General features: G+C 43.3%; 2 protein-coding genes and 1 long non-coding RNA gene across 4 annotated transcripts; 1 reads left to right on the forward strand and 2 right to left on the reverse strand.

Moving 5' to 3' along the window:
- Positions 1-103: 103 nt before the first annotated feature.
- On the reverse strand, positions 104-17,669 carry ndufaf2 (NADH:ubiquinone oxidoreductase complex assembly factor 2). 2 transcript variants are annotated; one of them, XM_058071411.1, is made up of 4 exons: positions 17,447-17,669; positions 3,899-3,984; positions 1,784-1,824; positions 104-398 (listed from the first exon to the last, which is right to left on the reverse strand). In XM_058071411.1, the coding sequence occupies exons 1-4, from the start codon at positions 17,563-17,565 to the stop codon at positions 156-158; spliced, it is 489 nt and encodes a 162-aa protein (XP_057927394.1). In that variant the 5' UTR covers positions 17,566-17,669; the 3' UTR covers positions 104-155. The 2 variants fall into 2 exon arrangements, with proteins under 2 accessions (XP_057927394.1, XP_057927392.1); XM_058071409.1 differs by having other exon boundaries at positions 3,899-3,988; positions 17,451-17,659.
- Positions 10,585-17,059, reverse strand: LOC131128510 (uncharacterized). The gene is made up of 3 exons (XR_009129653.1): positions 12,685-17,059; positions 12,081-12,208; positions 10,585-11,651 (listed from the first exon to the last, which is right to left on the reverse strand). It is a non-coding gene; the product is annotated as an uncharacterized LOC131128510 (long non-coding RNA).
- ercc8 (excision repair cross-complementation group 8) lies at positions 14,814-27,398 on the forward strand. Its single transcript, XM_058071406.1, has 12 exons — positions 14,814-18,053; positions 18,635-18,730; positions 18,816-18,917; positions 19,281-19,404; positions 20,949-21,030; positions 21,705-21,773; positions 21,908-21,974; positions 23,795-23,898; positions 24,196-24,320; positions 24,988-25,185; positions 26,020-26,106; positions 26,613-27,398. Exons 1-12 carry the CDS (start codon positions 17,977-17,979, stop codon positions 26,673-26,675), a joined length of 1,194 nt encoding a protein of 397 aa, XP_057927389.1. The 5' UTR covers positions 14,814-17,976; the 3' UTR covers positions 26,676-27,398.
- Positions 27,399-27,480: the final 82 nt, after the last annotated feature.

Consider the following 27,480-nt stretch of genomic DNA (forward strand, 5'->3'; position numbering starts at 1 on the left):
ACGACTGTGGACATACTGGATGACTGCATCCCTGTTGAGCTATCTAATTGTGGTCTCAATTCAACTATGTACAATCTACTGAAGCTCAAATACAAGAACGACATCAGTTTCCTCAGATTGTATTGTGTTGTTCTATACAGACGTCTTTTAAGTCTTTAATTTTTGGGATTGGGCCGCCAGGAACCCGGCTGGAACGTGTTGGCGGTGCTGGTGGGCTCCTCACTGATTTCTTGTTTGCCAAAGCTGGTGGCAGCTGCATGGCCCGTAGCAACCGTTCTGGAAGGGCTTGCAACAAGACCTTCTTCGTATTCCTTCGCTTTGAGGTAAGCGTCTTTCTCCTCGCACTCCTTGGCCTTCAACTTGATCTGCCGCCTGTAGGCTTCATTGTCTGCTAGCTCCTGTATGAAATCAGAAGGAGGACATCATTGGCGAAGATCTGGCTGGCATTGATCGGTAGGTTGACAGTCATAATGTAGTTTAACGCTGGTTAGATTTTGTGCTGTTCACTTTGATATTCAAACCATGTTGCCTTGAATATCAAGCCAACATGGCGGACCACTTGTCCAGCGTGCGGCCCACTATTATAATGATAAAATAATAATAGTGATAAATAAATTTTATATAATACATTTTAGGGAAATAGGTAAATAGTGAAGTTAGGTAAACATACTGCCCCCCCCCCCCCCCCCCCAAAAAAAATATGTTCACAAATCTACCCAGTAAAAAAAAAAAAAAAAGAAAACCAATGTTAATAGTATATTATTTACAACCAATTTTGGAAGCGGTTTTTGTCATTATGTCATGTGTAGGTGAACTTTAAAAACGAAACCAAAAGAAAATCCCACCACATTTGCTGAGAAGTCCTAAGTAGAATGGGCTGGCTCTGGGGTGGCTTCCATGAACAAATGTGCATAAAGTAGCACCACTTATTAGAAAAAGTGAAACATATAATTGATGTTAGCTGTTGGAACACATTGGTAAATTATAGTCTTTGCTGGAAACCTGAACACGTCGTGGGCCCCCCCCCCCAAAAAAAAAAAAAAAACACTTGAGCCATGTCAACCTCAACTGGGCATGATGCTGCTGCATGCTGGCCTGGAAAAGTGAGCCACGTGGCCAAAAAAACGGTGCTTGGGGGACGGAGACAAACATACTGAGCTGCTTTTCCAGCCTGTTAATGACAGGATTTAATCCAATCAATTTATGTCGGCTTGGACTGGGTAGACAGGGGAGCGTGACAAGGGGGTAGGGTAATGTGCTGGGAGTGAAGCCTTGGCCACATCCACGCCGTCCAGCTGTCGACGAGCGGCCATTGGGCAGACACAAGGCAGAAAATTGGAATAGAATGTTCTGGCACTTGCGGCTGGGGATGGCATTGGCCGCTGGCAAGGAAGAGACCATAGAAAAAAGTGAGCGAGAGCTGCCTGGCCTTCCCAGGGATTTCCTATATAGAGACACATTTTGTTGCAGGCCAAGCCATTTCCAGCATTCTCGCATTTAAAGAGCAATAAACCCAGAGGGAGCGGGTGGGGGGAGGCTTGTGCTAGGGAAGCTAACTAGTACGTGATGTCACTCAAAAGCACATCATCTGCTGTTTATTTTAACACCTGTCCCTAAAGTTCCAGGAATCGAGTTAGAAACTTGCAGGATAAAACAAATCAAAATCATCTTCACTCCTTCTCTTCCCTTGAAACTCCCTCCTCCCTAGAGTCTCCTAGAGTCTCCCAGCTGCTGCTGGGTGGTGATGGTAGTGTGGGAGGAGGATGGTGCTGGGGAGATGTACCTCAACAGAGGGAGGCTCCTTTCGTCTGCCTCGGATCCAAGCTGATGTTGGAGAAGGAGAGGGAAATACGGTAAGAACACACTCACATGTAGTCACATTTCAAAGTTCTGTATTGACCCAAATACAACACGATGGGTGTAACGCTACGGCATCCTCACAGGTTGATACATAACATGCAAAGCAAACACAATTCTCTCAAAATAAATATACTGTCGGTTAATTGGTTCCACACTCCAAAGCGATGAATAGTTTGGAATCTTTTTGTACTAACAGCGTAGACAACCCATTTACGACCTTCTAAATATGGCTTTTACCATTGTTAGGGCACTCTAGACATTACATTTTTTTTTCTGGACAGCGTACTTCCTGCGGCAGCTATTATATCATTTTAAACTGAAAATATTTGAAAATAATTTTTTTATCGGACCAAAAAAAGAAATGAAAAACAAACAGCAGGATGAAGTCAAAATATTAACAGAAAAAGTCTGAATATTGAATAAAAAATATAATAAAAAATATGAATATAATAACAAAATATTGTGAAATATTTTGTTACAATTATTAAAATATATTATTATTAAATCAATTTTAGTAGCAAATAATTGAAATATTAAAGGAAAATATGTCATTTTAAAAAGCCGTAGTACTATGAAAAACATTAATTCATTTCCTACCGCTTATCCTCACGAGGGTCGTGGGGGGTGCTGGAGTCTATCCCAGCTGTCGGGCGAGAGGCGGGGAACACCCTGGACTGGCTAGCCAATCACAGGGCACACATAGACTAACAACCATTCACACTCACATCCATACCTATGGACAATTTGGAGTCGCCAATTAACTGAGCATGTTTTTGGAATGTGGGAGGAAACCGGAGTACCCGTAGAAAACCCACGCATGCATGGGGAGAACATGCAAACTCCACACAGAGATGGCCGAGGGTGGAATTGAACTCGGGTCTCCTGGTTTTACACTCGTATTACCCAATATAATAGACATAATAAGAGTGAGTGACGTAAGTAAAATTCCTGTTCATGTGTGACCTTTTAATGGCGGGTAGACAGGAAGTAATGTGGTAGGTTCAGAGTTGAGTTTTAGCCCCAACAGTAGCCAGTGTTATTATGATTGTTATATAACATTCACAATTAGAATGCTTCTTTTGCCTTGTACTTGTTCATTTAGTTATCAAGCCATTTTTATGCTTGAAAATGCATAATTTAGTACATGTAATTTTAGTGCATTTAATTTAATTTAATGCATCGCCGAATGTACACTTCCCGTCCCTCACTTGTACCCAGTGGATCATCGGTATAGAGCTTTCGGGTCAGTACATGTTCGGTACATCATGTCTTCAATATCAGTGAAATAACTTTTTCCCCTCCCCCCCAGCGAATCTGATAACGTATTTCTTGGAGTAGTCCATTATATGTGGGTGATGTTATGATTTACAACTTCTGACATCGGAAAACACAATATATGGTTTACATATTGTAGAAATGTATTTCCATTGTTTGCTATGAGGAAATATTCATAGGCTCTCATCGACGCTGAAATTAAAGCCGTGCAAAGATCATTTAAGTCCAACCAGCCCTGGATCACCAAGAAGTCCCAGAAGACGCCCAGTGGATCCACACTGATCTCGGAATTTTAAAAGCGCACGCTCTGTCGTTTCCCATCACTACCTTTGTCCTTCTTTCTCCTCCTGAGTGGAGTCATCTGTCATCCATTTCCAACCCCGTTTTAAAAGAAGCTCTATTTTGGCTGAGCTGGCTACATAGCATGTTGAAGGAAGCCGGAGAGATAGAAGAGAGAGATTCTCTGACTCTTCCTCCAGCTAGCGCAGGGATTCTGGGCCCTCTTTTATCCCTCTCTTATTTGCATGCTGATGAAAATGCATGAGGGATGGGGCAAAGCAGGATGAGGGGTTTAAGGTGGATAAAGCCAGCCTGAGACAGAGGGAACAGTTTGTATCCACTTGTAAGAAACGCTATTTTATGGTGCGCTTGTGTAACACCAGCAGAAGGTGTCTTTGATAAACTCAAGCCCCCCCCCACATTCCCCACACCATCTTGCAGTGTGAATTAAAATAAAAGAACCGGTGGTGATGGACGCACTCACCGTCCCACTCGATTGGTATGCTTCCTCCCATATATTCATACTCCGTAGGATTGGAGGCCTCCACCATCCTCTTGGCACGGACACGTCTTCCTGGAACAAAAAAAAGAGGGCACATGAGATGATGCAAAGCAGCACAAACAAACAACGACAACGCATACACACACAGCACAATGCCCCCCCCCTCCTTCGTACACACACATAAATACACGGAGGAATGACAGCGCTGTGACAGGCCATGGATGATTACCTCGTGGCCCCCGGGCCCAACTCCTCAGATCTCGCTGAGTGGCTCCAAATCTGGGCTAAGCCTTTATGCAAATGAGGCTCCCTTTCACCCGACCCCTCCCTTTCGCCGTGGAGCTCTACCAATGGCAGCACTGCGGCTAACAATGCCCTCCAAAATCAACATCAAGCCGAGCGGGGAGACAAAAGAGGTCAGATATCACAGAGAAAAGGGGGAGGCATGAGCTGCGTGGAATATTAAGCGCTCCTTTGCGTATCTGTGGACAGCACGGGGCTCGCTAGCTGCAAGGCCATCACCAATTATTTTGGTGGAAATCTGCTGATTAGACAAGTTTGGCTGGCGCACAATGGCAAGGAGAGGAGGGGATGGTGAAGTTGGGGGGGCTAAAAGAAAGCCTCATCATGTGTACCAGTGCTTTGTTTCTCCTAGGTACAGTGTCCGGCTTGGGCTATGAGAAATGATGCAGGAGGAGGTGAAAGGAGGTAGCCATGTGGGGGGGGGGGGGGGGGGGGGGGTGATACATGGCGAGGAGGAGGAGAAATGGATGGGCAAGGAATGCACGCCGCAGACTGATGGCCTTAATGTTCGCCTGCTGCCATACCAGATTGCTGTGGCAAGAGGATAAATAGACGGTAGAGCTACAAAGTTGTACAGTTTGGTACACATTTGTTGTTTATGCAGCATTTGAAAAAAAGGGTGTTGGCCACAGAGTCTGGAGACCTGGGTTCAAAACTCCGTTGGGGCATCTCTGTGTGGAGTCTGCATGTTCTCCCTGTGCGTGCGTGTGTCTTCTGCGGGTACTCCGGCTTCCTCACACATTCTGGTGACTCTAAATTATCTATAGTCCAGGTTGTACCCGGCTTCTCGTCCCAAGTCAGCTTACCCAAGTCAACATACCCCAGTGACCCTGGTGAGGATAAAGGGGCCAAAAATTGACTTATCATGGTTGGGTTGGGTTTTTAGCTCGACGACTAGCGCTCCTGACTTGAGGTCAGGGTCAAATGCGCGGTAGGCTGGACCCAGATGAGAGTGAGGTAACGTTCCGACAGGGGATGGTCATCATTTCTGTTATAGCTAATGACTTCTTGGGGTGGAAGTTTGCTCATATTAAACTTCCCCGGTTCTGTGCCACCACAGGAACTTGTGCATGACAAGTTTTGCACTCAGGTGCAACATCTTTTTCTGACTGAAAAATGCGGATTCTCGAACTGACTGCTTGTATCGGAGTGCCAATATCGGAGATTTTAGATGCAGACCAATAAAATCTGCTGATCTAGGTCCAATATTTTATATCAATATTAGATTAGAACCCTAGTAATGGGTTCCAGCCAGTGTTTCTGTGAAGATGTACGTCACATCGAGTTGACGGCCCGGGCCTTTCGCTCAACGGCTAGCACTCTCTACTCTCATATCTTGGTTGGAGCCCAGAGATGGCTGGACGAAGGCGGGCTCGATCAACACAGTCGTCAACATATTAACTCCCATTGATTGTCCTGCCCACGAACATAGATGGTCTATTTAACAGAGGAGATAATGGTCAAAAATGGTTTAGATAAAGGAGCGTTGCTTCTGCTACTTATTTCAAATGCTGCAGTTCATCTGTAATTACAGTGCACAACTCTTACACTCCTGTACTTTATCCTGCCTGTATAGTAATCAGGTCAGCTAATTAGGCTAGTATTGCTTTGGTTTTATCATGGTTCCCTCTAGATTGTCACTACAGGGCCTCACAGCCTCTACAGGTCCTGCTTGCAAAAAAACCCAAAATGCTTTCTTCCCAGAAGTCATCTCCCACCGAAGGCTGTGTTCGATAGGCGTGGCGAACAAATACATCTAACAGGTATGCTACTTGTGTATTACACACAGATCCAATCCATATTTGCATTGGGTGTGGGTGGCGGCGGCACACAAACGACGACAGGGCCCCCATGAGCAAAGCGTCGAGCTAGTAAGCACATTCTCCGACGAGATCTCTTTCCTCGCCGACACGGTTTCTCCCTGTCTCGTTACTTTTGCAGCGTGACTAAACCCCTTTCCACCACTGCAGCCTTTATCCCTGGATTTGAATAACACATACAGTATGTACATATATTTAGGAAACACAGCTGATCCTCTCACCACGTACACACTAGGAAGGGAGGAGGAGGACAGACTCGGAGGGTTGTTGGGTTGTTAACCTCACATCTAGGACAGCTGCACAAAACACGCACACAGGCCCTGGTTACACAATGACTACTGGAAATGATGCAAGGAACCACACCAGTTGTCTAAGTGATCCAAATACTTTGCAGTACTGGAAAATGGGGCTTGAACAACGTGCACACAAATACCCAGCAGAATGCTCAGCATGAGTTTATTTATAGGAGTGATCCACTGTGTATACGCATATTTATAGCTCTACATATAGACTAGTATACCGTAATCCCTCGTTTATGGCCGTTAATTGGTGCCAGACCGGGCCGTGATAAGCGAATTTCTCTTTGAATGCGTCATTGAATGCGTTAGACATTTTTCTGCTTGAAAATACTTACTTTAAATTTACTTTAAAATACATACTTTTGACTTAGGCCTTATTCAATGAGAAAATTATTATGTATTCAAGTCCCCATTATTATTATTTTAATAATTTCTTAATGTGAAACACTAGCAACAGTACACATTGAAGATACACCGAACAATAATAAAATATATACAGACATATATATTTTAACCCAGCTGTAATTACATGGTGGCTTTGACGTGTTTTCAGTGAACTAACTAAAACCAAAGAGGACAGAAATGTGTGGGCGTGCAATGTGTTGTGTGGCTTTGTGTTTCCATTAGTGGGTTGTGAGCTGCAACATTATATGTGAATCGCATTAAGTTGATGAAAACCCAACATTTCCTGTACCCGAACTTTAATTATGAAATCTTTCATAACAAGTCTAATGTAGGGCTTTTAGTGCGAATTATATGTAATATGCTGGCCTCGATATTGATTGTTATACACTTTTTGTATTATTGTTACATTACAAGTGAATATCCTCACTTCTCTTCAAAAGTTCCAAGATTAACCATTTTTCAATGATTTAAAATAAGTCTTAGATGTGCCAACAGACATGAGTTGCTGAGTGTTAGCGCCATTTCCTTGGTTAGCAGTGTGTGAGTGCAACTCCCTGGCATGAGTTGTAGCTGACAGCAGCTCCTGTATGAATGATCACTGCATGTGTTCTTTGTGCCATTACAGTAGTATTTACTACATGGCCACTAGGTGTCAAGAATGTTACGCTGATGAGACAATATCCACCGAGTATGCTGTCAATGCTTACGTGTTATTTTCTATTATTATGTCTACTATATTCAGTAATACAAGTGATTACAGGAGTGTTATTTCATGTCTAGAGGGCTCTAATCATGTTAAAAAAGAACATATTTAGAAGGTCTTTTCTATGCTCTAACTATGAAAATATTCCGTTCATAAAAGAGGAATCGGGCTGCACGGCGGAGAGTGGTTAGCACGCAAGCTACACAGCTAGGAGACCCAATTTAGATTCCACCCTTGGCCATCTCTGTGCAGAGTTTGCATGTTCTCCCCGTGCATGCATGGGTTTTCTCCAGGGACTCCGGTTTCCTCCCACATTCCAAAAACATGCTAGGTTAATTGGCGACTCCAAATTGTCCATAGGTATGAATGTGAGTATGAATGGTTGTTTGTCTATATGTGCCCTGTGATTGGCTGGCGACCAGTCCAGGGTGTACGCCGCCTCTTGCCCGAAGACAGCTGGGATAGGCTCCAGCACCCCCACGACCCTCGTGAGGATAAGCGGTAGAAAGTGAATGAATAAACGAGGAATCATAGTTCCTGCTTCACTTATCGCGTTCGGGTCTGGAACCGATTGGCCGCCATTCCACTCATATTTTAACAGCAACATGCTAGGTTAGCCAATACACTCATCTGAAAACGAAATATTCAAACCTACAGCTCCCACATCTATATCTGACTGATAGGATAGTCAGCAAGAGTCCCAGCCTTTACCTTTAAGGGAAGCCTGTATGTTTGTTTTTGTTTTGTTGTCTACACAGCTGTCCTTTTGGGTGTGTACATGAGACAGGCTCATCTAGCTTGGGGTGGATTGAAACATTTTTCTCATGATTGGTGCTCAGAAACAAGTTCAAGGGACACATAGTACCGTTGAATTAGTCACGTTTGCATAATAATGTGCCTTTTAATGAATATAGATTGTTTTTCTTTGCGTTCCGACCATAGCCCTTCTACCTTGTGTGTGGTCTAGTTGGATCGAGTTTGCATCGCTTTTCTATTTCACCATAGAAACAGTCAAAGTAAGAGCGTTAGGGGAGAGGCATGAAGGGTGTTAGGAGCTCTCCATCTCAGCAGGGCCCTTGTGACAGGTCGGCCTTCTCATCACTCACTCGGGAGAACCTACTTACCAATATGCACACACACACTCATGCATGCACACAAGCCAGCAAGCAGGCAGATTAACCTGAGGGACAGGAGTGAGGGCGCTGCCTCTCACCGTGAAGGACAAACAGCAGCATTGCGTCGCGGAGAGAGCGAGAGCGGGGGGAGGGGCCTGCATCTGTAGGAATGAAATCCCACCTCATCAATATTCATGAGCCACTTCACCTGTCTGAGTGCGACGCATCTGCAAGCTTCGACGTACTACACGCTGGCAGGTGGGGGAGGGGAGGAAAAGACAGGCGAGGAGACCGGGAGGAGGGGGTTGCAGCCGCACGGCGAGCCAATCGAGCAGCTTGGAATAAGACGCCACGTGTGTGCGTGTGCTCCGAGGGGGCTGCTCTTTGAACCCTGGATACACCCTGCTAAACTCCATCACCTGCTCTAACACACACACGCAACATCATCTCCCAGGTGACTCCTGTGGTGCGGTGAGGGGGGGACCGGAGATTTTGTTTTTCACCTCCGCAATGTCGTCGCGGGCGTCTCAACTGTCAGGCGAGCTCTCTTTGATGCCTCCTGAAGATGTCAGCAGAGGGAAAACAATCTGACTGGAAACATCTGGATAGAAGCAGATAAACAAATAATCTCCCTCCAACTTGTGGACCAGCGCCTCGCCCACATCCACATCTACACAAAGATGCACCTGACTCGCAGCGAGCTACAAAGCTTCTCCGATAACACAGCTGGTTTTAAGGCGAGGCCTTACACACACACGTGAATGCCAACACTGTGCTTTCCGAAGTACACCCCTCATATATCAGAATTGGATTATATCTTCTCAACAGACAACACTAAAGAAACCAAAGTTGGATATAATTTAGAGCAGTCAGTGTACAGCTTATACAAATAATTCAAGTGTTTCTTCTTTCATCTTCTTTTTCAAATTGCTGGCACTCGCAACTTTATCTGTCCCCATGGCGGATTATTTAGCACCCGCACTCAGTTTAAAAAATGCATGTACAAATACATGTACAGTGAGTCAGCAACGCACACGGTGCTTTATTTAGGTACTCAAAATATAGGGCAAATGGGTTAGTTTGTTACGTGCCATACGGTCTGAAAACCAAGGCAAATTTTAGGGCAAAAAAAAAGCCAGAGAACACAGCAAAACACACAGAGTTAATGCTTTGATGCTCACTCAACTGAGGTTTTGGGAAGAACGCTGAGATCTTGCATCAATTGTTGACATTTATCCCTACAGTCAGTCAAATTTTGAGGTTACACTGTATTAATATTTGTACTTACGCAGCTACAGATTATAACAATGGGGAATCAAACTGGACAAAAAGGCCTGCTCTGAGTCCATTATATTTCTTTCTAGCTGAGCTGAGGAGTGCGTGAGCAAGAGATGGGCACCAATGGGCACATTGTAATGGCCAACCTTTATGAAGATGGAGCGATCGGATAAGCATCAGTGATACCAGGGAAGCCAGGTACCAATCCAGACTCTCCTTTTTCTCTCCCCTTTCTATCCTCGCAATCTCCTCAACCGAGGCGGGGGGGGCATAAGGGATGTGTGGGGCCTGTAACCATGGTTACCCATTAGCTGTGAGCCTTGTGACGCAAGGAGAGGTTTACAGGGAAAAGGCCAGACGATGTTTGGCATCTAAAAGGCGGAGCTTAAGCGTAAAGAGAAGCCTGTTTTTTTCAAAAATTCAGTTTGTCCCCGCTGAAGCCGGGCTTGAGCAGAAAGCAGAATAATTCATATAAAGGAACGCTGATTTCCCCTGAGTGCGACTTTTAACTAAACGTGACACTTGCAGGGAGGAGGGCTACCCGCTCGCTTAAGACAACCACCGGTCCTCAGGAAGTCAGAGTCCTTTTGTGTAAGCTTGCGTCCCCTCCTCCCTTGTCTGTGTGATGTCCACACAGCGGGCTGTCCACCCCTTTCTATTCACCTCCATCATCCAGCTCCCTTCCGTTGTACCTTCAGAACCCCCCGCCTCCATTAACCTGCCTCCACCTTCTCCCTCTGTCCCATCTTCCCGTTCCACCCACTCATTTCACCCTCTTTCTGTCAAAAAAAAAGCTTTCCTCCTTTCACTTCCACTCTCGCCATTCTTCTCCCCCATCCACTCTATAATTTCACCCCGTATGTCAGCATCCCGCTTGTTCTTTGTCACTCACCTTTTTTTTTTCTCTTTTACACCCCACCGTCCCTTTCCTCCACCCTCAGCCGGCCTGCCTTATCGCTGCCTCTCCCTGTCTGCTTCATTAAAATATTCAGAATAAGCGGCGAGGCCTGTCTGCTCGCGCGCCAGTCGGACGTTTGTGACAGGAAGCCCCCCCAAGGTGTCGCTAAACATCTGAGATGTCAGCAAATTAACTCCATGAGCACATTATGCTTTTTCTTTGGCCTATTTGGGACGTCACCACACAAGAATATCGGTGATGACAATGAGTCCCATAAAAATGGCTCTGGTATAGCCAGCGTGTTTATTTACCTGAATGGGGCAATAATTGGACTATTATCCAATATTATGATATTATTTTGTAATATTATATTATTCTTGTTTTAGATGATATTATTGCATGATTAACTTTTTTTTAAAAACTTTAATAATGATTTAGAGTGCCTGAGAAAGTGGAAAGGGACCGTAGCTCCCTTTGACAACAAGTATATTGCACAACACAGCAGCAACAGAACCAATGTTGTAACAGAGATAAGGATGGGTTCATTGTAAATATGGCAAATGTAACATGCTCATATTTACTACACGGCTGGGTTATTTCAACCCAGCAAGTTGGGTTGCCAATATACCATATATATATTTTTTTTTATTGTATGTTAATACTATTAATAATATATTACAATGATAATGACACCAATGTAACAATAAAATATTTATTAAAATTCAACATTTCCAGAACATACAAATAGAACAACTCACAACATTTCCTTCACATATGAACAAATTATGTACAAAAAAAGGGGGACAGCTATGAGAGAGTGATACTATATACATAGAACAAGAGGCTCTGGAGCAGCAGCACAAATGGGTAGGCGATTCTGCCTGCTGCAAGTATTCCACCATGTTAGCTCCGACCTACGATGAGAAAAGAAAAAAAGGTAAGTATTTTGTAAGTATTTCTAGCAGTGCAGAGCAATTGTCATCAGCTCTCTACTGAATTTCAATATATATTCTACAGGGAGAAGTACGACACCCGTAAATTCAATGGCGTGTTGTTCAACAATTTATTCAGGGGGTTTGGCCAGTCTTATGTTTGGTCTGTGGTTTATACGTCACACATCACTATGGAGTAACAACTTACACCAAGTTACAACTTGTAAGAATAGTGCTTCATGAAATGAGAAACACAGCCAAATGTTACGCTGTCACACATGCCACGAAATACAATCTTTTCAAGTAGCTCCTCATAAAAAGAGTCCTGCTTTACAACTGTGTAAGAGAACAACTGGAGTCATTTCACAATTCATTTACATTTTAATTTCTATTGAAAGGTAAATTACTTACGGGCTTAACATCGAAGAAGGCTCTCTTCACCTCCTGAATACTCGCCCGGACCAATTTCCTGCACTTTTTAAACACAGGCGGAGGGAGCAGGATGGGCAGCAGCGTCAGGGCAACTTCTCCCTTGGCATCTGTAGGACAATTATGGGTGTCATTACCAGATTGTTGAGAACATGAGTTTTAAATAATATGATATATTACAATTTTAGATACAACTGTCTTGTTTTCAATACGTTCCACTACTGTGCAGTGTTGTCGTATTGCAATCAACCCTAACAAAATATTAAGAAAATGTCTTGATTATGTTTACTTGGTCTATTTTAAAACACAAAAACACACCCCAAACATTTTTTTTACCAATTGGGATCATAATGTGTACCATAGAGGGTTTGTCATCATTGTCTAGAGCAGTGGTGAGCAAACTTTTTGACTCGCAGGCTGATATAACAGCAATATATATTGGAATCACAAGATGGATCACAATTTTGGGTATTGGTACAAGCTACAGTGACTGACCCACCGCCATTTCTTATGTATAGAACATATAGTAGGCACGGTAGCTACTGTAAAACAATACCCATAAAATGAAGGCATGAAGATGACTTACCTTTCAATCAGCCCCGGTAGCTGCCACTCAGTCAATTTGGAACTGACAAACTCTTCCATAGATGCTTTTCAGCGAACTGAAACATCACAAAGAGGGTCCATAAGAACAAACATACCATGAAATGAAATAAGATTCAGTAGTCCAAACGTATTCTCCACATTTATATGCGACTTACAAAACTGTCGTCGAATTCGCGCCCAAACTAGTTCAAACTGCTAAGTATTCAGTGGACTATCGGTGGCTAACGGAAGCCCGCTAGCATGCAGCAGTCTAGCTTAAAAAAACACCGGTTCATCAGCACGCTCGTATTAATTCACGAGATTCATTAACTTGATATCACATAAAATGGCAAATGAGATAACTGACGTTGTCCTCATAACTATCACACATAGTGCATGTCTCTTGTAACTTCAACAACATAGTTTGGTTCCTACATAGCTCGCCAGCGAATGTGTTCGCTTGCCACTTTTGGAGGGAATGGAAGTTTGCTAAGGTTACCGATCCATTCCTGAAGCTAGTACTCAACAGTGCTTCACGAACTTACATTTTAACAAGTTTATGAAGCTTTATATAATAATATAAAGTCAATTCTACGGTAAAACAATAGTGGGCATGTAACAAACCTTGCTCTGTGCTGAAATTCGTCTCCTCAGATGAAATGTGGGGTCCGAACGAAGTAAGTTTGTGGGCGGGGCTTTGTTGCGCGTGTCCAAAATTCTACCCAACGCTTTGGATTGTCCAAAATAACCCAGCACAATATAATGGAAATCACAACCCAGCAGCAAATAACTCAGCACCCAACAGAGATAACCCAGCGAATTGGGTTCTCAGAATACCCAACTCAATAAAAAGAACCCAATTAAATGACCCAACAGGCTCAACCCAGCGATTGGGTCAAAAAAATAACCCAGCATTTTTAAGAGTGCAGGGCAGGGGTCGCCAACCAGTCGACAGTCCAAACACAGAAATACACATGCCGCTACATGAATACCACTCTGGCAGTGTCAATCTAAAACAGAGCCGGTATTTTTGATACGGCTCTCACAATGGCTCTCTTAGATCTGGTGTGGATAATAAAGTGGCTGCTGAGTGCGTAGTCGAGTACAAAGCGAAGGCTTGAACATTTGGAACCATGGTGACATTGGTGGCTTCGCCCTACTTGAGAAGTTCTCCCATTGGAATTGGATGCCTTTATCTCAGCGTGAGCATCCATCTTTCCAAATGTCTTTTTAATTTAGTAGTTAAGCCACTCCATGATGCCCCCCCCCAACACACACACACACAGCACTTGGCAACCGGCACCCGGTGCGAAGAGCCAAACACTTTGTGTCTCTATAACGATTAAACAACCTTCATTTAAACCCTGTGCACTGCAAAGCTGCTGATCAATTAGCGTGATTTACTGTAGCGGGCCTGGACATGGCCAAGGCGCGGTAAACAGCGCATTGATGTCCTACTGTAGGGTAGACCTTCCTTCACAGCACCCAAGGGATGACTTGTGGCAGAATAAACAGCCATTTGGACCAGCGTCTCTTCCTCCGCGGCGACTCTTTCCATGGAAATAAGCGGCTTGAATCAACGCTCTGATGACACTCGGCCATCTGTTGTTGTGCTAAGTGTGTTAGGGCATAAAGTGGGGAGCAAAAACACACAATGGCTGATTCCTTTTAAACACAAAGCAGATACAAATGAATGCAGCACCTTGCTCGCCGTCCCTAGAGTCCAGCCATCCTGAAATAGCAGAGCGGAGGCCTTTTCAGTTTGGGCTGATCAAATAAATTATAGACAAAAGGCAGAGGGATAGTGACGGGATGACATGAAGCTAGCACGCCTTTTCTCTGACACAGCGTGGCGCACCTCCGAGGAACCTCTGAATCCCTTCCATTCAGCAGGAAAGAAACGGTAGATTAAAACTGCATGGCAGACGCTGCTAAAAATGAATAGGACTAAAAATATTCGCTTTTCAGTCAAGACATGAAAGGAAGCTGCCTTTCCTCTGTCCGGTATTGAGCAGCCATTGATTTGGAGACAAAGGCTACACCTCCTCAAAGAGGTAAGAAAAATAGCAATCATACAGGCAATTATTTTCAAATGCGCCTGCAGCGGCCGATAATGTCAGCTCGCCTTCTTTTCTTCCTAAATAAAAAAAAAAAAAAAAGAGGAGGCGACAGCGGGCGCCGGAAGCTGCAGGCTCGAAGACGAATGAGCATTGTCCGCCGCCACCGTCACCGCGCTTTGGTTTTCATCTGGCTAGCATGACACGCCGCCCCCATGCAATGTGAGGCAGAGCCGGCTTGGCCTGCGGGACCAGTGCACACAAGAGTGGAATGAATATTGATTCCATATTCAGCTGAGCCAACAACAAGGAAAGACCAGTGGATGGACAGCCAGTGGCCATGGACAACAATCAACGGGGTCTCCATGGGTAGCTGATGATGACGGGGCAGCAGTGGGTATCTACAGTTCCTCTCCCTCTCCCTCTCTCTCTCGGCATGCACTTCACACTTTTGATGTTGGGCACTGGAGGAGGAGATCAAGACGAGCAGTGAGGAGGGAAGAAAGAAGGAAAGAAGGAAAGAAGGAAAGAAGGAAAGAAGGAAAGAAGGAAAGAAGGAAAGAAGGAAAGAAGGAAAGAAGGAAAGAAGGAAAGAAGGAAAGAAGGAAAGAAAGTGGTATGCTGGGCCAAAGCCTCCACCAAACTGAACTACGCTTCTGTTCTGAATCGCAGTCTTCGCTGGCAAGGCTTCAAAGGTGGTGGTGGTGGGGGCTGGGGTGTGGCAAGAGGCAGCAACAAAAGGAAAGGGGCATGTGGAGCACGGGCTCACTGGAGGAAAATAAAGAAGTCAGCACAGAGATAGAGTTGAAATCACACTGGACATAAGCACAAAGAAAAACAAAAAAGACACGCAAAGGCCCAACAATGCTGAACACGTCCCTCTGAGTCATTGCTGCAACATTGTTGTAGCTTTGGCAAGAAATACCAACACCACGTTAGCGTATCAACTGCCTGCAGAATTATAGTCCACGGTGTCCCTTTTGCTGTAGGTTTAATACGTTGTCACGTTGCCTCTGCAAGGTACCTTACGCACGGCTCACCATGGCTTGACCTGCTATTCCTGCAATTTTAATGGCAAAACTATGTACTGGTAGTATTTTTAGTACTTGGTCAGCTGCTGAGCTGGAACTATATGGGTAACATAAACCACTACTATAGCAGACATAGCATTGTAACGTTTGAGGGGAGAGAGTTAGAAATGAGAGTATTATACTCCATTGTCTCCATTTTGCCCTTTTCTTGGACGATGCTCAATGCGGCTTGATTTTGTGCAGTTTCTCACAATATTACAATGGAAAACACTCACTGGTTGCCAAATGGTACAATGGTAGTTTTATGTAATCCTGCCAACTAACTAAACTACACTGAAACGTTACCGCTTTTGCACTTGCCGAAGGTAAAACCTTTGCGTCCTTTCTCTCTCTCTCCTAGCACCTATTAAAGTCCTCATACATAGTTTACTACACGCAAGATTGCTTACGCCCCAGTTTTCTAAAGTTAACAGTCCGAGAGAGGTAGAAAATGGGAGCAGCAAAGCATGGATAAAGGTAGAAGGATGGACTGAGCACTGGGGATGAACAAATGAATAGAAGAAGAAGTAGGTAGAGCGAAGAAAAGCTCTCTTATTCACCCTGCCTGAATCAACCGCTGGTATGCTGCAGTGAAGAGCCCCCGCGGTCCGCGCCTCAAGGCCCCCAAGCCCATGCTTGGCCTATCAGTTTAAGATCAAAAAGAGCTTGCTTTAGCAAGACATATGGACTGAATAATGCATCTGGTTTACTTCCATCAGCCTGGACCGAGCTCAGTGCCAAGAAAAGAGGTAAAGAGGTACATTTCTCTTTAGGTATTAGCAATGCATTGCTGGTCCTGCAGTGTCGGGTCATTGTTATTGGCCAGGCCAACGGTAGTCTGTAGCATGATGGGGAAATGGGCTTGTGTGATGTCTCATTTGAATAGTCTGACAGCCCAGCAGTCAGTTGTAATGAATTATAAATATGAGGTGGGCGCAAGTCTCCTCCGCCCTGAAAACTGCAAAAGAAAAGGTGAAGCACAAAGTCAAGTTCCATCAGAAGGAAACCATGCGTGCAAGCCTGCTAGAGGCTAGTGGCCCCGGTCCCTAGTCAACGCAGAAAATACTTCACATGAATATTGACTATTAATGAATGGATGTAATGTATTTTATCTGTGCAAGCTCTGCTCCATGCTGTTTTTAGAAGACTTACCTAATATTGTGTGTTTGTGTAAATGAAAATTGCCTAATCCACCAAAAGAACATTAGTTGAATATATATATTTTAAAAAATACATTTTCAAAACTCACTTAAATAATGTTATTGAGCCTCGCACCCCATCTAGCGGTAACCCAGAGATACTACAAAGGTGAAAGGCATGTCATATAAATCTTTTTGTAAGACAAGGTTGGCCAAACTTCAGAAAATACTAAAACTCTTTTTTCTCTTTTTTAATTCACACAATATTAAAAATTCTGCATTTATTATACAAAACGGGACAGGAGAACAAGTTCAATGACATCCTTAATGTCAATTACGCAATTACTTCTGTACACCTAGCTAGCTAGCTAGCTATCCAAGTTGATTACTGTGTTATAGTGGGGACACGGCGGTAACAGCTATTTACAGGTGTTATCAATTTGCTTGTTTGACTAAATGGCATAAGACAAACCAAATTCATCACAACACAGCCTGACTTGCCTGTCCATGTCTTCTGTTCGGGGAAAAAGTAATACTTATTCCCCAAGTGATCCGTCCCGACGTGCTCGCGTACTAAGCCAAAGGTCCTCCGTAAAGCGCCTACAACTTTGTTCATATTTACAAGATACTGCAAAAGCAGAAGCTATCATTGGGGTTGTTTATACAAGTGTTCCGGGGGTGGAGAAGCATTGAACAAACGGCATTCTGATTGGCGAATACTCATTTGACAACCCAATGAGCGCCTTTGTTACCGGAAGCGATTCGTACTTTCAACATGGAGGCTTATCTGTTCCGGAGGCTAATTGAAAAAACAACAAAGCCGTTTGATGAAGAAAACGAATACCTTATAATCGAACTTGTGTTCGCTATTCCATATCTGCTGACAAAATATACTGTACGATAAACGTGTTTATACATTGTAAATCCCCACCTCACTGTAGCTAGCACGCTAGCCTTGTGGTTAGCATTGTATAGATCGTGTATATACTCACGTACGTATAAGCTAGCGTTTTGTTATTTTAAAACAATGCTGGGTTATTTGGCAGCAAGGAGGGCCGGCCTGGATGACCCCTTGCGATTTAGACGTGCAGAGTCGACGAGGAGGTGAGCAACACGACATTACAAGTATCAGATTCGTAATGTACAAATATATGCACCAATCAATGTTATTTAAGTCGTTGTTTACACACTGCTGGGAAATGCTGTTTTCACATCCTTAAGTCATGTTTATGTAACCGAGCAGGTTAAGATCGCCTCCAATGGTGTAGAAGCGCAGTGGGAACAAAAGCACGGGAGGAGGAATGCAGGAGACACGTTTATTTTCGTCGCTCGTCTCTTCACTCACTTCTAACAAGCTACCTAAACACACACACTTCCGGCCTTCAAAATAACAGCACATCCTGTGGGGCGGGGGTACCAAAGTAAGGGCGTCACATAAATATCTTACATATGTAATACATAATGCTTTCATTTTGCATTTTATTGAAATATGTGTTCACCCCATACGTACTCCATTTATTTGAAAACATCATAAAATATGAGATTATTGTACTGTTTGGTGGATTCATTATGTATTAATTATGTATTTGCTCTGTTGTATTCTAATTTTATTTGGAAAATATATGTTGGCATCTAATGCAGTGCATGGCATTCAAATAATGCTTCTGCTTTCTTCATTTTTAAAGGGTTCTTTCCCTGCAGTTGAATGTTGACAGGGATATGGACAGAATCCACGGAAATGGTGTCAACACCCTCGACATTGAAGTAATAGAAGGCAAATAGTGAGTGCAGTATTATACTATTTATACTTTTTTTCCCTTTAAACATGCAGTTATGACCTTTTAAACTACCACTGTGTATTCTTAGCATGCTGTCTGGAGGTGCAGATGGTGTGATTGTCATCTATGACTTGGAAAACGTCAGCGGAAAACCACAGTATACTTGCGAAGCTGTCCGTACTATCGGCAGGTGTGTGTCATCCCACGTACTGCATTATGTCCACAAGAGGGCAGCATCCCTTTGGGTGTTTAAAATGATGCCAATCCAAACAAACATGTTACACGATTGGCTTTTTTACACTGTCAGCCAAACCTGAGCAAATGTTTGTCTAGTGCTTGCCTTTAATTATAATCTGATCCCTATCTGAACTGTTTACACTCAACACGGTTGAGTGGCGCATGGAAATGTAGCATGAAGGCTTGCTGTGTACTCTCCAAAGTTGCGCTGGTACTCTTTGATGTGACGGTACATTACAGAAGGGGAAAAAAATTACTAGATGATTTGCATTAACCTAGGAAATGTCATTGTCTTCGTTTTTATAACGACATGCAGGTCCAGCAAGTATGTGCACAGATTCAGTGTTGAGACAGTCCAGTGGTATCCATATGACACTGGAATGTTTGTATCCAGTTCCTTTGACAAGGCGATGAAGGTGTGGGACACTGAGACGCTCAAGGTATGCCCACACACAGGCAACATTTTGCTTTGATGGGTTCTGTGTAAAGGCACAGATGAATAAATGCCAGCTTTTCTGCCATTGCTCCGATGATGATCCAGTACATTAACTTCCTCTGGGTTCAGTGAGTTCAATGCACACTGAATCGATACACTATCAGCCCAATAAAAAGTATTATCCTGCTGATTTACACTTGTGATAAATAGTAGAAACACTGCCCAAAGCGTTTGGCTAATACTGATTTCCTCACACAAACAGTCAGCCCACTTTCTCCATTTTCAGTCCTTTGTCATGTGTCTCTCTTGTCGTCTACTTCACGCTTTCTACCTTTCTATGCTCCCTCGTTGCAGATGGCTGACTCTGCACCGCGCTAGAGTTACACTGGCATCACAGTTACCTCACAAGTTCAGGAAAAGGACAAGAAACCGTCTATCTTAAATAGGTTCCACCTGGAGCATTGGCGTCCCCCGCAGACATGTATAATGATAATACATGATGATAATTTATAGTTTACGCTTTGCACTTGTTTACGGGGAGAGTATTCTTCCTGCAAACAGAGCCTCTCTGTGTGCCCATTGGTGCCGGTGCTGGCACACAGTGACAGATGGTGGAACAACAGAGGCTTTTTTATATTTGCTGGAGAATTTGCATTGCAGACGCCACTGCTGCTCCACTAAGATGCCTTTTGAGCTCTCAGCTGTGCTTGCATTTTTTTCCGCCTCTCCCTCATTTTTGGCTTAATTCATTCCTTTGAGGAACACATACTAGTGCTGTGCAAAAAGTCGTAGCCTTCTTTGCCAAGGAAGAAGCTGCTGAATTATAGTGAGGATTTGGACAAAGGTGTGGATGTAAGAATTTATAAATGTCCACACCTCCCCAAAATCATAATGGGCACCCATTATCCTTTGTGAAACAGGAAGTAGCCTGCTAACGAACAAATATATGCAAAGTAACATTTTAGGTGCATATGGTAATCAAATTATAATACAAATAAGACTTCTGGATAGTGCATTGTGTACTCGGGTATTTCACACACGTTTTTTAAATGCATTTGCAGGTTGTCATGTACATACTAAAGCAACGTGACGACCAAAATCCCAGCCATAAGGCCATTATAACCAATTAGAAGACCTAAGAAAGTTCATTTTATTGACATATGCACAGTATAACACATTGATATTGACACAAGACAATTAAGAATAGAATTAATAAATTGAAAATTGTTATATTATACAATAATACAATATATAATAGGTTGCATTGTGATAAGGTAATTTTGTGCTCAAAATAGTGGGGTGGGCTTCCCTGAGGGGGCTCAGTGAAGTGTCGGAGGGGACGCGAGAGGTTTTCAGCAGATCTCTAAGTGTCTTTATTTGTGCTGGAACGATGCCAACGCCAGCAACTCATTCAGTGGTTGAACAGGTAAATGAATCGAGTGTCAATCTGGAGGATGAGGAGGTGTCAGAAAAATTAGCACAGGGATACCTGGCATATTTTTTTTATTTAAACGTGCCTTATTTTGTACCCTCTTCTTGATGTCTCAGCCTGCTGAAGTCTTTGAGTTTGAGAGCAACGTCTACACCCACCACCTGTCTCCGATTGCCAGGAAGCACAGTCTCATTGCAGGTATGTGTGGGTGTGTGTGTCTGTGTGTGCGTGTTTGCAAGCATTTTGAGACGACACACTTACATTTGCTCACCAAACCAACCAGAATCACCAAAGAGGATGCTGCAGTGTTCTGCTACACTCCAGACACAACCCTTTATTACCCCGTGTTTCACCTCGGGTTCACAAAGTGACATGTACATGTGGCCTCAGGGCCTTAAGACATGGGTCTTAAGCCGGTCTCCTGTAGAACTGAGAAAGAGAGATACGAGTGTGCGATGTGCAGTCTCGGTGTTACCTCACCACATCACCCAGCAGGAACAACAGGTTACCCATACCAGCAGTATAGGAGTTTGCGACACACCTGTGCTCCACATCTGGGAATGTTTAAGCTTTTAAAAGCACATGTTCCGCAACTGAATACAGTGTGTAATGTTTTATCTGCACAGAATTTCAGTTGCAGCCGTGGAATCGTTCCCTTGTTGAGTACATTGGCTTCTGTTTGGTAGCTGTTGTGTTATCCACGTTTTCAAACACCACGCCTTGTTTCCGAGAACCTGGGACTCCAGTTTGTCCAACCACCCCTCCCTTATAGGACACATTTATAACGATCTTATTGTTTTGAAGGAATGTGTGACTAAATGTGATTTCACCCCCCCCCCCCCCCATCTCCCCACCCACCTCCGTCTTGTCAGTTGGCTCCCAAAACCCTAAAATCCAGCTATGTGACCTGGCGTCCGGCTCAAAAATCCACGTCCTTCAAGGTTAGTGCTGTATTCTAATCTAACCTTGTCATGCATGTCTGAAATAAACCAAACCATTCCCATTACACACAGAAATGTACATAAATGCACACTCGAGATAAGCAAGAGACACAATGAATTTGCTCCCATCTCAGGTCACAGAGCAGAGGTGCTGTCTGTGCGATGGTCACCCCGATACGAACATATCTTAGCCTCTGCCAGGTAAGCACCATTTAATCCTCTTGTCGTTTTGTGGGGGAACAACACAGTCAGGTGTTCTGGTCTAAGGAACCACGATATAAGCAACCACTTAGTATAATGCAGGGCAATTGTTCACCACAGCAAACCACCTCAACATTATTCCCCCAATATAATCACTAACCTACCTGCAGGGGGTATGCGGCATTTCTTTTCATTTGTACAAATGCTTTCCTGCTTTTTCCAACCCTTTTCCATGTTCCTGTTCTGATACGGAATGAGAGGACAAAGTTATCAGTATCAGAGCTGTAATGAAGGCAGAGCTGGTTCTACCATATCTAACTTATTGTGTGGAAATATGGGGTAATAACTATAAAAGCAATCTTCACTTACTAAATGTACTGCAAAAAAGGGTAGTAATGATAATTCATAATGCCACCTACAGAGAACATACTAACTCCTTATTTCTAAAATCACAAATACTTAAACTTGGTGATATAGTTAATCTTCAAACAGCTAAAATAATGCATAAGGCTAAAAATCACCAATTACCTAAAAATGTCATCCAATACTTCTCTACAAGAGAGGAGAAATATGATCTCAGGGAAGAACTCCATTTGAAACACTTATATGCTAGGACTACGTTAAAAAGCCATAGCATTTCAGTATGTGGAATCAAACTATGGAATGGATTGAGTAAGACCCTCGAACAATGCACAACGATGAGCCAATTCAAGAAACAATACAAGCAGTTGATGTTTGCTAAATACAAGGATGAAGAGTCTTGAACCAGTCATGATGTGCTATACATATCACTATATTGATGGTTACCATTATGTCATTGTATGGTCATATCACCACGTACTTCGGTACGTGACAAAAATGAAACAAAATAAATTAAACTATATTAGGAAAGCAGGAAGTGAACAAATGTAAGAGTTACTGATTGTAAAAGTACCAGATGGAGGGGTAGGATTTAATAAGCTTTGCTTCTTCCTACTCCTTTTGGACATGTGGAACTGTGATCTGATTATGTGATGCACTCAATTGTAATCTGATGCATGTTCAAGTGAAATTAAACCATTACCATTATAATGCCATATCTTCTGTTCTCTGATGAAGCTGTATGTAAACCAGGCTACGGTATTGCCTCCAACTGCGGCCTGGCGTGTCCTGGCTTACTCATCTGCAGAGAGCACCAGGCATTTTCAGTTAGTCAATTGGAGGTGGAACTAATTGTGTATAATACGCGTCTGCATTCTAGTCGTGCTGATGCATGGCGTATATTATGCTATTATTTAGCTAACACTTCTATTGTTTTTGGCAAAGCTCATGTATTGGATGCACCCTAAAGTGTCTAGCTTGTCCACTGAGACCCATCAAAAAGTCCTTCAAGGCAAAGTATTATCATCCGACCGTGTCCCCACTCATTCCACTTCCCAGGCCATCTGGCCCCACGGCGGGACCAAGTCAAAGATGATGGCAGCACATCTCTGGTTCTCCAGTAGAACTGTCAGTATAGCATATGGTAGACACAGCACCCCCACCTGCTTTATGCTACATTAGACCTGATAATTAATCTAGTGGGACTCGTGTGCCGGCCTCCCTTCAGACTGTAAGTGATTTTGAAAACAACTGCCACAAAGAGGCACGCAGTGACGCCTGTATGATATTTAATTTGGCCCCCGGGTTGAATGTCACACAGAAAGAACTAATAAAGGCAGTCATTGGTGTTGATGTCTTTTACTCATGTTTATTATGGTTTGCCGTCATGTACAACTGCAGTTCTACATGAAACACACAGTATGTAAACATGTTGTTGAGCTTGTCAATTTCTCTCCAAGTGCAGACAGCCGAGTGAAAATATGGGACGTGCGTCGGGCCTCAGGTAGTCTTCTTACGCTGGACCAACACAATGGAGACAAGTCCAAAGCCGCCTCTGAGGCAGGTAATGCCCGTTTCAGCTTTACATATTTTTATTATTCGCAGCACTTCATGTTTTATTTCATTTATTGTGGGAGAAAAGTATGCGTCTAAACTTTGGAGGGAACACCAGTGGATGCCGGGGTCACAGTAGTAGATTGGGTCAGTTCTCCAACTTCTAGTATTTATATTATTAGAATATATATATATATATATATATATATATATTTTTTTTTTTACATTTACTGGCCGATGACCATAGATATGGGAAGCACTTATGCCAAAAGTATTTTTGTCTAATGTGTTTCCTGTCACTCCCCAGTGAACACGGCCCACAATGGCAGAGTAAATGGTCTGTGCTTCACTAGCGACGGCCTGTACCTCCTCACGTCTGGGACCGATGACCGCATGCGTCTATGGAACAGTGCCACAGGGGTAAACACACTGGTATGGCACGTGTGTGTGTGTGTGTCCTTGCTTACCTAGAATTGCGGAGTATGAAAACAATCCATGCTTATTTCATTTTATTGGCCGGCATTTGTATGACATGGTTATGTACTTACCCTAGCACCATTAATAAGCTATGTCTGAAGCCTGGGGAAACCATGCTATTGCCCTGAGCGCTCTAATTTCCTGCTCCACTGCCTTGTGCTGCAGTTGCCATGGTGTTTTTTTTTTTTTTTTTTTCGTTCCACCTGACACAGTGTAACTTAAAAGGTAGTGGATCTTTTCTCATGGGAACACACGGTGGACCCAAGCTGGCTCCTGGAGGTAGGTGGAGCTGTGGGGATTTCAAGGGCAGAACTCGATAAGAAATATATTGCACTGTTCCAGAACATGTTTTAATAAACACCTTTTTATTTTGTTGGGTTTTAGGCCAGGATTCTGTGAATATTATTTCATGCCAAACCCATCTAAGCATGCCTTTATGGACCTTATGGACCTAACCACTCCACACAGAAGGGTGAAAATTAGTCCAAACTTTCACCTTTATTTATTTATTATCAAGGAAAAGGCCTTTGGAGATTCCACCTCCAGGACACCCAATGGGGTGTCATCAGAACCGAGATGTTATGAACCAGTGGACAAACCCTGTGTGTCTTCACCCTCTCAGGTGAACTACGGGAAGGTCAGCAACCAGAGCCGTAAGAGGCGTCAGCTCGCCGTGTCTCAAGGCTGCAGTCCAGAGTTTGCGTTTGTGCCCTGCGGCAGCTCGGTCGCCGTGTACGCCATCCATACGGGCGAACTGGTCACCATGCTCCGGGGCCACTACAACCAGGTGGACTGCTGCGAGTTCCACCCAGACAACCAGGTGGGAAAATCAGGACGGTAGAGATGGCATTTTTGTCTCGTTTGCGAGAAAGTTTCAGTATGTCCATATTTGATGGTCAGATATGAGGAGAAAGCAACACGCATATTTCACAACAAAAGGATATTCCATCCCACGCTGCCTTCGCCATCCAGTGTCATACGTGTGATTTGTTAAAACTAAGGCTGGAAGAATGCAGTCAAGCAGCTTCTTGCTCAAGTGGAGATTAGTGACCTTGCCGCTTCGACTGTTTCAAGCTCCTTATCGCTTAGCTTGCTTACGTGCCCACTGTAGACTTTTTTTTTTTACTTTTTACTTTCGCCAAAGAAGTCATCATTTTATTGGTATGAATTTGTTTAGGTTAGGTTTTTCTGCAAAAGATAATTAAAGTTAAATAAAATAATAAACTTAAGGTTTTTATAATACTATTAATATCTTAGCTGTTGACTTATCATTGTCATTATATTGTATATCCATTACATTATATATTTGCTTTATTATTTTGTGTATTGTATGTCTTTGATGATTTATTCTAATTAATTTGCTATTTTCTCTTTTTTTTCAGTTCCAAAGTGTGGCCTAGGGGCCATTTGCGGCCCACAGATTGTTTTCTACTGGCCCCTGGCGCATTGTTGAAATAACATTAAATGTGAAAAATTGATAATGTACTGTGTCTATTGTAGTCCAAAAACAATGCGTGGTGTACTATTTGATTGAGTGTCATCTGTAGAGCGTCATAGCTAAAATGAGGTCAAGTTTCAAGCATGCCAACTGTTTCTTCTGGATCAAGTTTGCTGACAACAGTGTCCCGATAATGTGTGTGTTCACATTGTATAGGACCTGTACAGCGCGGGGAAAGATGGCAACATCCTGGCGTGGGTTCCGGTGCTGCGTGCCCCAGATGTGGAGGAGGAGTCAAATAAGGTGCCGTGACTTTATAAAGCTCTATTACACGTGATGAGTCATTTCTTCGCATGCACCACCTCTTGCCTTTATGTGATGCAATGAATGACTTTGCACAAACAATGTCAAAAATGAGTGCTGTGCTTCATGGGCCGTGGTTACACACGAGTTTCTGCATTACAAGTGGCTGTTTTCCAGTTTGACGACAAGCCCCCACCAGGCTTTGGGGAGCTTCAGCACAAGTTTCGCTGTGGATGAAGTGACATTCTAGTTCACTCTCAGTGCTCCTTGTTGTCTTTCTCATGTAGTTTACGAGAGGACAGGGAGGAACGTGATGACAAACTGGTCCACATACGAGTAGAGCAATTAGAGTTGTGGATTTGGAAGCATACACATGCATAATCACTGAAAAGACACCACAGATACACTTGCTGTATGTGTTGCCTTTACAACAAACAAACATACTGATTTAACGGGGGAGGTAGCTAATATACAGCAACAAAAAAAAGTTTTGTGTCATTTTACAGGATGCTCCCAGACACTCGTCCGTCAATCCTGCCTTTCAGGACACGTGGAGTGATGAAGACTAAGGACGGGCTTTTTCAAGTTTCACCTGTGAGAAAGAGGACACTCGGGTACATCATTCCACATGGATATTTCCCGCTAAGTTTCACACAAAGTGGACTAGCTATCCCTTACACGCCTTTTGTGATGCAGTGATGCTGACACAAGCATATTTCAGGTATTACATGAGATGGAAGTGATATTTTAGTGTTTGGACAGTGAGAGCGCTGTTATGTACGTATGCATATGTGACTGTCATAGTCTTTTATGATGTGGTTTTTCTTGCACACGGCCCGTAATCCTCAAAACGGGGAGTGACCTTACACTGAAAAACATACATTGGGCTCATTGTGATTACAGTAGGCATCTGCATGTGTGTTGGTGGGTCCTATATGCTGAAACCTGCAGCCTGAGGAGTGATACTGAAGCACCTCCCGTATGGCCCTTTTTAACATATTGCCTTTTGTAACCATGTCAGAGCTGGCCAAAGTGAGGTTTCACTCATCTTTCTAATCTTTTATCACTGAAATTAAGTTGTCGGTATATCATAAAAGTTTTGAAAGCAGCACACCAGTGTCATTTTATGTGTTGTGTAAAGTTGTAAAAATATATAGTTAGTATATCATTAGTTTGACTAAATTGTGTAAAAAAAAAAGAAACGTTTTGGAAACGTACATGTATTACATGTTGTACTAATGTACATATTGTACTACTGATGTCATTATGGTTGGCATTATGATACAATGTGACATCTTCATGTGAGGCATTGCTCAAGAATGACTGCACATCAAAGGGGATCAGAAGTAGGCCAATCAGCGGCCGCGTATGAGC

The sequence above is a fragment of the Doryrhamphus excisus genome, chromosome 4 (genome assembly GCF_030265055.1).
Source record: "Doryrhamphus excisus isolate RoL2022-K1 chromosome 4, RoL_Dexc_1.0, whole genome shotgun sequence".
In the NCBI taxonomy this organism is placed as follows: Eukaryota; Metazoa; Chordata; class Actinopteri; order Syngnathiformes; family Syngnathidae; genus Doryrhamphus; species Doryrhamphus excisus.

Coding starts and splice junctions, on each gene's coding strand:
- ndufaf2 (XM_058071411.1), bottom strand. CDS start 17,565: ATGAACAAAGTTGTAGGCGCTTTACGGAGGACCTTTGGCTTAGTACGC. Junction 3,985..17,446: donor CAGAAGACATGGACAGGCAA/GTCAGGCTGTGT, acceptor TGTTCCAGGAAG/ACGTGTCCGTGCCAAGAGGA. Junction 1,825..3,898: donor CATACCAATCGAGTGGGACG/GTGAGTGCGTCC, acceptor CTCCAACATCAG/CTTGGATCCGAGGCAGACGA.
- ercc8 (XM_058071406.1), top strand. CDS start 17,977: ATGCTGGGTTATTTGGCAGCAAGGAGGGCCGGCCTGGATGACCCCTTG. Junction 21,774..21,907: donor AAAAATCCACGTCCTTCAAG/GTTAGTGCTGTA, acceptor CTCCCATCTCAG/GTCACAGAGCAGAGGTGCTG. Junction 24,321..24,987: donor CCACAGGGGTAAACACACTG/GTATGGCACGTG, acceptor TCACCCTCTCAG/GTGAACTACGGGAAGGTCAG.